Raw genomic sequence first — 13,888 nt, 5'->3', positions numbered from 1 at the left:
TGCTCAAGCGAGGCAGCCACATTAACAGATACCAGCAAACCTGACCAGGGCTGGCAAGTGAAGCTAAATGCTAAAGGGAGCTCAACTCAATTTGTCACTTTATGTGGTTGCTTCCTGTACTGCGCAAGGCTTTAGTGAAAACTGCACATTCTCTTAGTTGTAATGGAAATCAGTGAGCCAATTGTACAAGAGCTGCTGAGTGATATTGTTCTTTTAGAAGTGTAAATCCTGGCAAGTTTAAAGGGTCAGTACCATTGTGATGCCAGTAATGTGACATTGGTAGCTGCAATCGCAAGATCGACATTGATTGCATATGAGGCATCTGATGGACATACTGTCCTAAATGGTTTCGACTTTCCAATGCTAATTCACAGGAGCATGAAGCATCGATAGTGGTACATATCAGGCAGAGCGCAACAGGTCATTTTATCCTCTTGCAGCTCCAGTGTCATAGAATCCCAACAGCGTGAAAAAAGGCCATTTGGACTTTTGGACTTGGCCAAACAAGTCCACACTGACCCTCCAAAGAGTGTTCCCACCTAGACCCATTCCCCTACTCTATGACTTTACATTTACCCCTGACTAAAGCACCTAATCTACATATCCCTGAACAATACGGACAATTTAGCTTGGCCAACTCACCTAACATGCATATCTTTGGACTGTGGAAAGAAACCAGCGTACCTAGAGGAAACCCACGCAGACAAGGAGAGAATGTGCAAACACCACACAGTCACCCAAAACTGGAATCGAACCTGGGTCCCTGGCACCAGTGCTAACCACCGAGCCACCGTGCTGTCAGGTTTTCTTGAATTGCCCACAGGTACTGACCTCCTTCCAGGCTTCCCTTGTCAGTCAGGATGACCTCTTGCGCCATTCAAAGGGGAAAAAGAAAAACATCCTTTTCTCGCCTGAAGAGCCTTCATAGAGTTAGGCATTACTAAAGTGAAGCATTGCTATTTGCCTGGTCTCTGACATCTCTGGAGTGGGTGAAAATTATGAGCAGAGATTGAGTGATGTTCCAAGATTGCAGAGTCTGGGTGCCTTTTACATATGTCATAGAGTCATAGAGATGTACAGCATGGAAACAGACCCTTCGGTTCAACCCCTCCATGCCGACCAGATATCCTAACCCAATCTAGTCCAACCTGCAGCACCCGGCCCATATCCCTCCAAACCCTTCCTATTCATATACCCATCCAAATGCCTCTTAAATGTTGCAATTGTACCAGCCTCCACCACTTCCTCTGGCAGCTCATTCCATACACGTACCACCCTCTGTGTGAAAAAGTTGCCCTGTAGGTCTCTTTTATATCTTTCCCCTCTCACCCTAAACCTATGCCCTCTAGTTCTGGACTCCTCGACCCCAGGGAAAAGACTTTGTCTATTTATCCTATCCATGCCCCTCAGTTTTGTAAACCTCTAAGGTCACCCTTCAGCCTCCAATGGTCCAGGGAAAACTGCCCCAGCCTGTTCAGCCTCTCCCTATCGCTCAAATCCTCCAACCTTGGCACATCCTTGTACATCTTTTCTGAACCCTTTCAAGTTTCACAACAGCTTTCCGATACGAAGGAGACCAGAATTGCATGCAATATTCCAACAGTGGCCAAACCAATGTACTGTACAGTCGCAACATGACCTCCCAACTCCTGTACTCAATGCTCTGACCAATAAAGGAAAGCATACCAAATGCCTTCTTCACTATCCTATCTACCTGCGACTCCACTTTCAAGGAGCTATGAACCTGCACTCCAAGGTCTCTTTGTTCAGCAACATTCCCAAGGACCATACCATTAAGTGTCTAAGTCCTGCTATGATTAGAGCCAAACAAGGTGCAGAACTCTGCGCCGAAAATTTGGTGTTTTACACAGTGTTAAGATCAATGTCTAACTTTCAAGTTTAAATTATATTTTGTGTCTGGTAGAGTTGATAAGGGGCAGCCAGGGGATGTCAGAAGGTATTTGATAAGTCTCACACAAAGAGATTACAATGTAAAATTAAAGCACTTGGAGAGCAGTATGCCTGTGGAATTCTTTGCCAAAAAAAAAAGCCATTGAGGCCAAAACATTGAATGTTTTCAATAATGAGTTAGATATAGTTCTTCGGGCAAAAGGGATGAAAGGGTATGGGGAGAATGCAGGAACAGGATACTGAGTTGAATTATCTTACGGTGATCATAATGAATAGCAGAGCAGAATCAAAGGGCTGAATGGCATAATCCAGCCTTTATTTTCTGTGTTTCTACACCAGATGAAGGGAAAAAGCATTTAATGACTACACAGAAATCTGCCAACATAGAGTCAGAGATGTACAGCATGGAAACAGACCCTTTGATCCAACCCGTCCATGCTGACCAGATATCCCAACCCAATCTAGCCCCACCTGCCAGCACCCGGCCCATATCCCTCCAAACCCTTCCTATTCATATACCCATCCAAATGCCTTTTAAATGTTGCAATTGTACCAGCCTCCACCACATCCTCTGGCAGCTCATTCCATACACATACCACAATCTGCGTCAAAAAGTTGCCCCTTAGGTCACTTTTATATCTTTCCCCTCTCACCCTAAACCTATGCCCTCTAGTTCTGGACTCCCCGACTCCAGGGAAAAGACTTTGTCTATTTATTCTATCCATGCCCCTCAATTTTGTAAACCTCTATAAGGTCACCCTTCAGCCTCCGATGCTCCAGGGAAAACTGTCCCAGCCTGTTCAGCCTCTCCCTATAGCTCAAATCCTCCAACCCTGGCACATCCTTGGAAATCTTTTCTGAACCCTTTCAAGTTTCACAACATCTTTCCGATAGGAAGAAGACCAGAATTGCACGCAATATTCCAACACTGGCCTAACCAATGTCCTGTACAGTCGCAACATGACCTCCCAACTCCTGTACTCAATATTCTGACCAACAAACGCCTTCTTCACTATCCTATCTACCTGCGACTCCACTCTCAAGGAGCTATGAACCTGCATTCCAAGGTCTCTTTGTTGAGCAACACTCCCTAGGACCTTACCATTAAGTGTATAAGTCCTGCTAAGATTTGCTTTCCAAAAATGCAGCACCTCGCATTTATCTGAATTAAACTCCATCTGCTACTTCTCAGCCCATTGGCCCATCTGATCCAGATCCTGTTGTGGACCCCCTAATAGTCAGAGGGAAATTGAGAAACAAACTTGTAAGGAGATCTCAGCTATCTGTAAGAATAATAGGGTACTTATGGTAGGGGATTTTAACTTTCCAAACATAGACTGGGACTGCCAAAGGTTTAGATGGAGAGGAATTTCTCAAGTTCGTACAAGACAATTTTCTGATTCAGTAGGTGGGTGTACCTACTAGAGAAGGTGCAAAGATTGGGAAATACTCTTGGGAAATAAGGCAGGGCAGGTGTCTGAGGTGTCAGTGGGGGAGCCCTTTGGGGCCAGCGACCATAATTCTATTCATATTAAAATAGTGATGGAAAAGGATAGACTCGATGTAAAAGTTGAAGTTCTAAATTGGAGAAAGGCTAATTTTGACAGTATTAGGCAAGAACTTTTGAAAGCTGATTGGAGACTGATTCACAGGTAAAGGGATGGCTGGAAAATGGGAAGCCTTCAGAAATGAGATAACAAGAATCCAGAGAAAGTATATTCTTGTCAGGGTGAAAGGGAAGGCTGGTAGGTCTCGGGAATGCTGGATGACTTAAGAAATTGAGGGTTTCGTTCAGAAAAAGGAGGAAGCATATGTAAGGTATAGACAGGATAGATCGAGTGAATCCTTTAAAGAGTATAAAGGTAGTAGGAGTATACTTAAGGGGGAAATCAGGATGACAAAAAGGGGACATGAGATAGCTTTGGCAAATAAAATTAAGGAGAATCCAAAGGGTTTTTACAAATATGTTAAGGACAAAAGGATAACAGGGGAGAGAATAGGGCCCCTCAAAGATCTGCAAGGCGGCCTTTGTGTGGAGCCACAGAAAATGGGGGAGATATTAAATGAATATTTTGCATCAGTATTTACTGTTGCAGTTGTACTGACCTAACAGAGATGAAGTCATAGTGTGCAGATAACGATAATGCTTCAACAAGAGTTATGTGCTTGTATGGATATAGCTGGGATATAAAGAATATTTGAATCCTTTCTGATGTCCGTACTGAAATATCTTTCCAACAGTTTGAATTTGCCTAGTGTAATGTAATTCGTTATTTTTCCTTTTAACAACTTTTTTTGTGCATGAAATGTGAATGGCAGCCTCTTGTGACAAATTTAGTAACTCCATGGCTTAAGAAAATGTTAGGATCTAAGAAGCCAGGTTTCCTCTGGAATTGGATTTATCCACTATCAATACTGACTGATATTGAAACAATGCCACACGGTGGCTCAGTCGTTAACACTGCTGCCTCACAGCACCAGGGTCCCAGGTTCAATTCCAGCCTCGGGCGACTGTGTGGAGTTTGCACATTCTCCCCGTGTCGGGGTCGGTTTTCTCCCACAGTTCAAAGATGTGCAGGTCAGGTGAATTGGCCATGCTAAATTGCCCATAGTGCCAGGTGCATTAGTCAGAGGGGGATGGGTATGGATGGGTTGCTCTTCGGAAGGTCAATGTGGACTGGTTGGGCCAAAGGGCCTGTTTCCACACTGTAGGGAATCTAATCTAATGCATTTGCAATGTGTTGAGAAGAATGTAATTAGACAGGAATACCTGTCAAGCCCCTAAACAAAGGTCTCTCCTGGCATTTGACTCTTGGTCTCATAAGAGAAAATTCCACTTGTGAGGGGTATCCTAAACTTTGAGCCATAAATTGAAGGATAAATTACTAATAAACCAAGAAGGATACAAAGAGAAATGTTTTTATCCACAGAGTGGTTAGAATGTGAAATGTGCTAACTGAAAATGTCTTGAGGCAAATTGTTTCAATGCTTTCAGCAGGAAACTAGAAGAAGGACTAGAAAGATCAGCTGAAATATGGTGAATAGTACAGGAGGAAACTCATGTGGAGTATTAACAGCACAGCACAGACTTGTTTGGTCAAATGGCCTTTTTTTTGTATTCATTTGTAAGATGTGGACATCGCTAGCTGGGCTAGCACTTATTTCCTGTGTTATGAATTTTATGCATGTATTAATAATGCAGATACATAAAAGACATGAGATTGAAGTGCCTCAAGGCAACATGGAAAAGCTTTTAATATCCATTACATAAATGTTAGCATTGTATTTACTTAATCTACTAAAGCTTTGATGTGATCTGATCTCATCTGCCCATGAACTGAAGACTGAAGTATGCCCAGTCACTAGATATTCTACCACCATATTGTCACAAAAACCAGAATGGTTCACTCACATCCTTTACAGGAGGAAAATTACTGAGCTTACCCAGTCTCTAAAAGACCTGATCGACAGCAAAATGACTGACTCTTAACTTCCCTCTAGAATGTTTTGTGATCCACTGAGCTAAGGGTAATTAGTGACAGACAATTAATTTTAGTCGTTCCAATGATGCTCAGAGCCCATAACTGCATAAATTTAGAAGAGTTAATATAAACAAACAATCTAAATTCAGTATGATACAATTCAAAGACATTGTAGCCCATCTGATTACATTCTTAGGCAATTGAAGTTGAAAGCACAATAAAGTTATTTTTACCACTTAACATCAGAACAATGGAAGTTCACCTGAAAGGTAAACTGAGATATTATCTCGGTTTTTCTCCGTAGACGCTGCCTCATCTGTTGAGTATTCTTCGTATTTTTGGCTTTTATTCCAAATTTCCAGCATTTGAAGTATTTTGTTTTGTCCTACTATTTTCCACTATCCATACATTATAACATCTTGGCCTACTTACATTTTAAAAATATCTCCTGTATCATTGATGAGTTAGTAATGCAATAACACTTCAAATTTACATGACAGTGATGACAATTCTCCAATCCAACAAGAATGATTTTAACTCAGTCATAAGCACCAGTACTTTGCAATATATAGTAGCTTACTATAATTTGGATTGGTTTGCTCACTTGGCTGTATGGCTGGTTTGTGATTCAGAGTGACGCCAACAGCTTAGACTCAATTCTCTCACCAGCTGAGATTACTATGAAGGACTCTCCTTCTCAACTTCTCCCTTTATTTGAGGAATGGTGATCCTAAAGTTAAGCCACCGCCAGTCTTCTCTCTCTAATGAGACAGCAGCCACATGGTTTGGTCAGACTATAGCAACTTCACTTCAGGTTTACCAACCAGAGATGAAAAATGTGTTGCTGGAAAAGCGCAGCAGGTCAGGGAGCATCCAAGGAGCAGGAGAATCGACGTTTCGGGCATAAACCCTTCTTCCTGAAGAAGGGTTTATGCCCGAAACGTCGATTCTCCTGCTCCTTGGATGCTCCCTGACCTGCTGCGCTTTTCCAGCAACACATTTTTCAGCTCTGATCTCCAGCATCTGCATTCCTCACTCTCTCCAGATTTACCAACCAGCCTAATTTTTTGGAATGTTGAGTTAATTATCTAACTCAAGTGAGCGTTGAAATAAGGCCATGATGCTCACAGAATTTGTCAACTTCAGCCATATCTAAAAGTAATGGGCTCTGCTCACCCATCATCTGTACACATCATTAAACAGTTTAACGAGTATTAAACTTTTCAAATCTGTACAAATGAAAAGAAAACATAAATTAGCCTTGCTGTTCAAGATTTATTATCTGTTATGTCTAAAGCCAGTTGGGGAAGGAGAGGGCCAAATCTCCCTCCCAATCACTCCAAAAAAATGGAACGTTTGTTTCAGATGATTAATCCTACACTATATCCACAGTATCGAGCTGTAGCAGAAGGAAATTGAGCAGCCAATATCAAATGTGTTGACACATATTTTTGCATTTTGCAGAGGACACAAAACAAGGTGGAAATGAGATTTGTGAGGAAGGTGCAATGCAGTTTCCAGCAGATTTGGACAGGCAGTTAGTTTTTTTAAAAAAATCACATGTGGGCATTGCTGGCTTGACCAGCATTTATTGCCCATCCCTAATTGTCCAGAGGGCAGTTAAGAATCAACTACATCGTTGTGGGTCTGGAGTCATATTGAGGCCAGATCAGGTAAGGATGGTAGTTTCTTTTCCTAAAAGTGCACATTAGTGAACAGATGGGTTCTTCTTACAATCAACAATGAGACTCTTAATTTCAGACCATTACTGAATTCAAATTCCACCATCTACCTTCTACCAGGGATTCAAATTTGAGTCCCCAGTACCTGGGTTTCTGGATTAATTGTCTAGCGATAATATCACAAGGCCATTGTCTCCCCTGTCAGTAGACAAGACCATAACAGGTGAAATATAATGTAGATGCATGATAGAAGGAACAGAGGTATCAAGTATCTCTTAAATTGTGAGCAATTGGGACATGATGATGTACAAAGAGACATAGGTGTTCAAACAGTCAGAGATCAAATCTCTTTCGGGGTACCAGTGACCTGTACAAGAAGGATGGATTGCACCTAAATTGGAAGGGGACTAATATACTGGCAGAGAAATTTGCTGGAGCTGCTCAGGAGGTTTTAGACTAGTAAGGTGGTTGGGGGGGGCAGGGAGATAGTGAGAAAAGAGGTCAATCTGAGACTGATACAGTTGAGAACAGAAGCGAGTCAAACAAACAGTCAGGGCAGGCAGGGACAAGGTAGGACGAATAAATCAAACTGCATTTATTTCAATACAAGGGGCCTAACAGGGAAGGCAGATGAGCTCAGGGCATCGTTCGGAACATGGGACTGGGATATCATAGCAATTACAGAAACATGGCTCAGGGATGGGCAGGACTGGCAGCTTAATGTTCCGGAATACAAATGTTACAGGAAGGATAGAAAGGGAGGCAAGAGAGGAAGGGGAATGGTGTTTTTTATAAGGGATAGCATTACAGCTATGCTGAGGGAGGATATTCTTGGAAATACATCCAGGGAAGTTATTTGGGTGGAACTGAGAAATAAGAAAGGGATGATCACCTTATTGAGATTGTATTATAGACCTCCTAATAGTCAGAGGGAAATTGAGAAACAAATTTGTAAGGAGATCTCAGCTATCTTTAAGAATAATAGGGTGATTATAGTAGGGGATTTTAACTTTCCAAACATGGACTGGGACTGCCATAGTGTTAAAGGTTTAGATGGAGAGGAATTTGTTAAGTGGGTACAAGAAAATTTTCTGATTCAGTATGTGGATGTACCTACTAGAGAAGGTGCAAAACTTGACCTACTCTTGGGAAATAAAGCAGGGCAGGTGACTGAGGTGTCAGTGGGAGAGCACTTTGGGGCCAGCGACCATAATTCTATTAGATTTAAAATAATGATGGAAAAGAATGGACCAGATCTAAAAGTTGAAGTTCTAAATTGGAAAAAGGCCAATTTTGATGGTATTAGGCAAGAACTTTCGAAAGTTGATTGGGGGCAGATGTTCACAGGTAAAGGTACGGCTGGAAAATGGGAAGCCTTCAGAAATTAGATAACGAGAATCCAGAGAAAGTATATTCCTGTCAAGGTGAAAGGAAAGGTTGGTAGGTATAGGGAATGCTGGAAGACTTAAGAAATTGAGAGTTTGGTTAAGAAAAAGAAGGAAGCATATGTAAGGTAGAGACAGGATAGATCGAGTGAATAGGAAGTAGGAGTATACTTAAGAGGGAAATCAGGAGGGCAAGAAGGGGACATGAGATAGTTTTGGCAAATAGAATTAAGGAGAATCCAAAGGGTTTTTACAAATACGTTAAGGACAAAAGGATAACTAGGGAGAAAATAGGGCCCCTCAAAGATCAGCAAGGCGGCCTTTGTGTGGAGCCGCAGAAAATGAGGGAGATACTAAACGAGTATTTTGCGTCAGTATTTACTGTGGAAAAGGATATGGAAGATATAGAATGTGGGGAAATAGATGGTGACATCTTACAAAATGTCTAAATTACAGAGAAGGAAGTGCTGAATGTCTTGAAATGTATAAAGGTGGATAAATCCCCAGGACCTGATCAGGTTTGCCCTAGAACTCTGTGGGAAGCTAGAGAAGTGATTGCTGCTCCTCTTGCTGAGATATTTGTATCATCAATAGTCACAGGTGAGGTGCCGGAAGACTGGAGGTTGGCTAACATGGTGCCACTGTTTAAGAAGGGTGGTAAGGACAAGCCAGGGAACTACAGACCAGTGAGCCTGAGGTCAGTGGTGGGCAAGTTGTTGGAGGGAATCCTGACGGACAGGATGCACATGTATTTGGAAAGGCAAGGACTGATTCGGGATAGTCAACATGGCTTTGTGTGTGGGAAATCATGTCTCACAAACCGGATTGAGTTTTTCAAGGAAGTAACAAAGAAGATTGATGAGGGCAGAGCAGTAGATGTGATCTATACAGATTTCAGTAAGGCATTCGACAAGGTTCTCCATGGGATATTGATTAGCAAGGTTAGATCTCACGGAATACAGGGAGAATGAACCATTTGGATATAGAACGGGCTCAAAGGTAGAAGACAGAGGGTGGTGGTCGAGGGTAGTTTTTCAGACTGGAGGCCTGTGACCAGTGGAGTGCCTCAAGAATCGGTGCTGGGTCCTCTACTTTTTGTCATTTACATAAATGATTTGGATGCGAGCATAAGAGGTGCAGGTAGTAAGTTTGCAGATAACACCAAAAGTGGAGGTGTAGTGGACAGTGAAGAGGGTTACCTCAGATTACAACAGGATCTGGACCAGATGGGCCAATGGGCAGAGACGTGGCAGATGGAATTTAATTCAGATAAATGTGAGATGCTACATTTTGGGAAAGCAAATCTTAGCAGGACGTATACACTTAATGGTAAGGTCCAAGGAGGTGTTGCTGAACAAAGAGACCTTGGAGTGCAGGTTCATAGCTCCTTGAGAGTGAAGTTGCAAGTAGATAGGTTAGTGAAGAAGGTGTTTGATATACTTTTCTTTATTGGTCAGAGTATTGAGTCCAGGAGTTGGGAGGTCATGTTGTGGCTGTACAGGACATTGGTTAGGCCACTGTTGGAATATTGCGTGCAATTCCGGCCTCTTTCCTATCGGAAAAATGTTGTAAAACTTGAAAGGGTTCTGAAAAGATTTACAAGGATGTTGTCAGGGTTGTAGGTTTTGAGCTATAGGGAGCGGCTGAACAGGCTGGGGCTGTTTTCCCTGGAGCATTGGAGGCTGAGGGGTGACCTTATAGAGGTTTACAAAATTATGAGGGGCATGGATAGGGTAAATAGGCAAAGTCATTTCCCTGGGGTTGGGGAGTCCAGATCTAGAGGGCATAGGTTTAGGGTGAGGGGGGAAAGAGACCTACAGGGCAATTTTTTCCACACATCGGGTGGTGGAGGAGGCTGGTACAATTGCAACATTTAAGAGGCATTTGGATGGGTATATGAATAGGAAGGGTTTGGAGGGATATGGGCCGGGTGCTGGCAGGTTAGACTAGATTGGGTTGGGATCTCTGGTCGGCATGGACGCATTGGACCAAAGGGTCTGATTCCATGCTGTACAGCTCTATGACTCCATGTACAGCATGGAAACAGACCCTTTGGTCCAACTCGTTCATGCCAACCAGATATCCTAACCTCATCTAAATCCCATCTGAAGCCATCCAGATGCCTTTTAAAATGTTCTAATTCTACCAGCTCCACCACTTCCTCTGGCAGCTCATTCCACACATGCACCATCATCTGCATGATGAAGTTGCCCCTGAAGTCCCTTTTATATCTTTCCCCTCTCATCCTAAACCTATGCCCTCTAGTTCTAGACTCCCCAACCCCAGGGAACAGACTTTCTCTATTTATCCTACCCATGTCCCTCATGATTTCATAAACATCTATAAAAGGTCACGCATCAGCCTCTAACGCCCCAGCGTATTCAGTCTCTATCTATTGCTCAGATCCTCCAATCCTGACAACACCCTTATAAATATTTTTTGATCTCTTTCAACATTTTACAACACCCTCCTTGTTCAGAAGTCACTAAAAGCTAATGTGCAGGTGCTGCAAGCAATTCAGAAGGCAAACAGTACTCTGGTCTTTATTGCAAAAAGACTAGAGTTCAAGACTCCAGATCTCTTGCTGATACTGCACCTGGAATGTTGCATGCAGTTTTGATCCTTTACCCAAGGAAGGATATATTTGCTATAGACTGAGTGCAGTGAAGGTTCACCAGACTGATTTGTAGAATGGCAGGACTGTCCTATGAGGAGAGATTGTAGACAGTGGGCCTGTATTCCCTAGAGTTTAGAGGGATGTAGAGGGACATCGTTGAAACTTTAAAAATTCTAAAAGGGCTAGACAGGATAGTTGCAGGTAGGAGGTTTCCCTCTCATTCGGAAAGGTGTACAACCAGAGGACAGAGTCTCAGAATAAGGGGCAAACCATTTAGGGCTGAGATAAACATGAATCCCAGTGTGTAATGCAACTTTGGAATTCTTTATCCCAGAAGGCTATGGAAATTCAGCCATCAAGCATATTCGAGATAGAGACTGATAGATTTCTAGATATTAATTAGTTCAAAGGATATAGAGAGAGAGAATGGGAAAGTGGCATTGAGGTGAATGATCAGCTGTGATCTAGAACAGCAGACCAAGCTCAATTAGCTAATTGTCTGCTCCTGCTCCAATGTTCCTAAGAACAGGAACAATTACTGGCCTATACTTAGCATCTAGTGTTTCAGCCAAACCAATAACATGTCAGACCTCTTCCCAAACCAATACATGAATAATGTACAAGAGTTCCTAAATAAACTTACATGGCCATTTGCAACATCCAGCAAGTCCTTTACTCGGCAGCCTTTCACAGGTCCCATGTCGTTACAAATTCCCTCTTCAATTATGAAATAATCAGCTTTATACGACATCAGAATCATATAAATATCTTCTGCAGATCTTCTGGAATAGACTTGGTAGATCTGATAACAAAACAACTGATTTCAGAAATTCAAGCTGTAAACTGGCATCTAGAGCCCTAAACCATGGATTTATAAATCTGTGCAATGAAACAAACATGCTTGCTTTTTAAAAAATTTCTTCATTTATGCTGAGCCATTCATCGCCCATCTCTAATTACCCTGAAGAAAGTGGTGACAAACTGCCTATTGGACTGCAGAAATCTGCGAGGTGTAAGAATCCCCACAGCGCTGAAGGAAATGAGTTCCACGATTTCAATCCAATGACTGAAAGAACAGCAGTATAGTTCCAAATCAAGATGGCATGTGACTTGGAGAGAAGCTTGCAGGTGTTGGTTTTCCTTTGCATCTTCTGCCCTTATCCCTTACCCACCCCCGTCAAACGAGATTCGATTAGTTACTACATTTATCTTGCAGATGGTACTTGCTGCTGCCACTGTGCATTAGTGATGAAGGAAGTGAATATTCAAAGTGTGCGAGGGGTGCTAATCAACCAGGCTTTTAAAAAATTCCTTCATTTGTCCTGGAGGGAGTCATTGAAATCACACTCTTCCAGGTGATGGAGCATATTCCATCACATTTCTGGACAGGCTTTGAGGCTGCAGGTGGTGAGTTATTTGCCATAGAATTCTTAACCTCTGACCTGCTCTTGTATCCAGCTTTTTTATACGGCTGCTCCAGTTTAGTTTCTGGTCAATAGTAATCCCCCAACAGGATGTTGATAGCGGGGAATTCAGCAATGATTATGCCATTGAACATCAAAAGGTGGCAGTTAGATTCTCACTCGCTGAAGATGGTCATTGCCTGTAATTTGTGTGATGCCGAATGCTACTCGCTATTTCTCAGACCAAGCTTTGGTGTTATTCCAATTTTACTGTATATGGACAAGGACAGCTTCAGTATGTAAGAAGTCTCAGATAGTGCAATATTCAGCAATCATCCCCATTTCTGATCTTAAGACGGAAGGTCATTGATCAAACAACTGAAGATGGATGGGCCAACACACTATCCTGAGGGAACGCTAGCCGAGATGATTGCCTTCTAATAACCACAAACATCTTTCTTTGTGTCAAAGCAGCAACTTCAAACAGTGGAGAAATTTCCCCTATTCCAATTGATTCAGTTTTGCTAGGGCTCCTCGATGCCACACTTAGTCAAATGTGGCCTTGATGAAGTCATGGATTCGTTCATCAAGCTGGCGTGTTTTTCTGCAAATGCACTGTCACCTCAGTAGGTGATGTCATCAGAGCGTCTTTGATAAGGTGTTGGTGCTCTGTCCTGCCTGGTACTTATGTGTGTCTGTTTGAGGTAATTCTCACTGCTTACAGTTGCTGCTTTGGTTTGTATACAGGGTCCAGTTCAATTTATCTACTGATTGACTTCCAATTGGAGTGCCAGACTTCAAGGAATTGCCTGGTGTGTCTCAGTTTTGCCTGTGCTAGGATGGTTACATCGTCCCAGTTGAATCTGTGTCCTCCATTGTCTGTGTGGTTGGAAATGAGAGAGTACTAGTCATGTCTGGTAGTGGTGAGCTCGTATGGTCAGTTTTCTTCCTGTTTATCCTATGTAGTGTGTTTTTCACAGTCTTTGCAGGGTATCTTCTAGATAACATTCACCCTGTTGGATGTAGGTATTGGGTCTTTAACCTTTGTGAGGAGCTGGTGGAAGGTGTTTACTGGTTTGTGGACCCACTAAGATTCCCAGGGGTCTGAGTCATCAGGTGTTATTACTGTTATGTCTTTGATGGTCGTTATTGTGTCTGGTCATGTAGTTTTTTCTTCTTTGGGTTTGTCCTGTAAATACTAGAGGATAGTACTCTTGGGGTATCTGTTTCGTATAAATCTTTTGAATAGGTGTTCCTGTTCTGGCTTCTGGAGTTCTGGATTGCTGCAGTGTGTCCTTGTATGTTTAAATGATGTCCTAAGGCAGCTCTGTTTGTGGGTGCTAGGGTGATTGCTGTTATCGTTCAGAATCTGGTCGGTATGGGTGTTCTTCCTGTACACACTGGTCTG

At 42.5% G+C, this 13,888-nt stretch overlaps 1 protein-coding gene across 2 annotated transcripts in view; it reads right to left on the bottom strand.

The window, feature by feature from the left end:
- Positions 1–13,888, bottom strand: part of LOC122548984 (putative C-mannosyltransferase DPY19L4) — a 100,544-nt gene that overhangs the window by 5,720 nt on the left and 80,936 nt on the right. For both annotated transcript variants that reach the window (XM_043688044.2, XM_043688045.2), the window contains exon 18: positions 11,721–11,879. In XM_043688044.2, the coding sequence (XP_043543979.2) occupies positions 11,721–11,879 (159 nt within the window). The remainder of the gene's footprint in view (positions 1–11,720; positions 11,880–13,888) is intronic.

Source organism: Chiloscyllium plagiosum, unplaced genomic scaffold (genome assembly GCF_037043375.1).
Source record: "Chiloscyllium plagiosum isolate Xiang-an unplaced genomic scaffold, Cpla_swu_hap1 HiC_scaffold_4, whole genome shotgun sequence".
NCBI lineage: Eukaryota > Metazoa > Chordata > Chondrichthyes > Orectolobiformes > Hemiscylliidae > Chiloscyllium > Chiloscyllium plagiosum.
The sequence above is the reverse complement of the archived record's forward strand: the minus strand, read 5'-3'. Positions and strand labels throughout refer to the sequence as shown.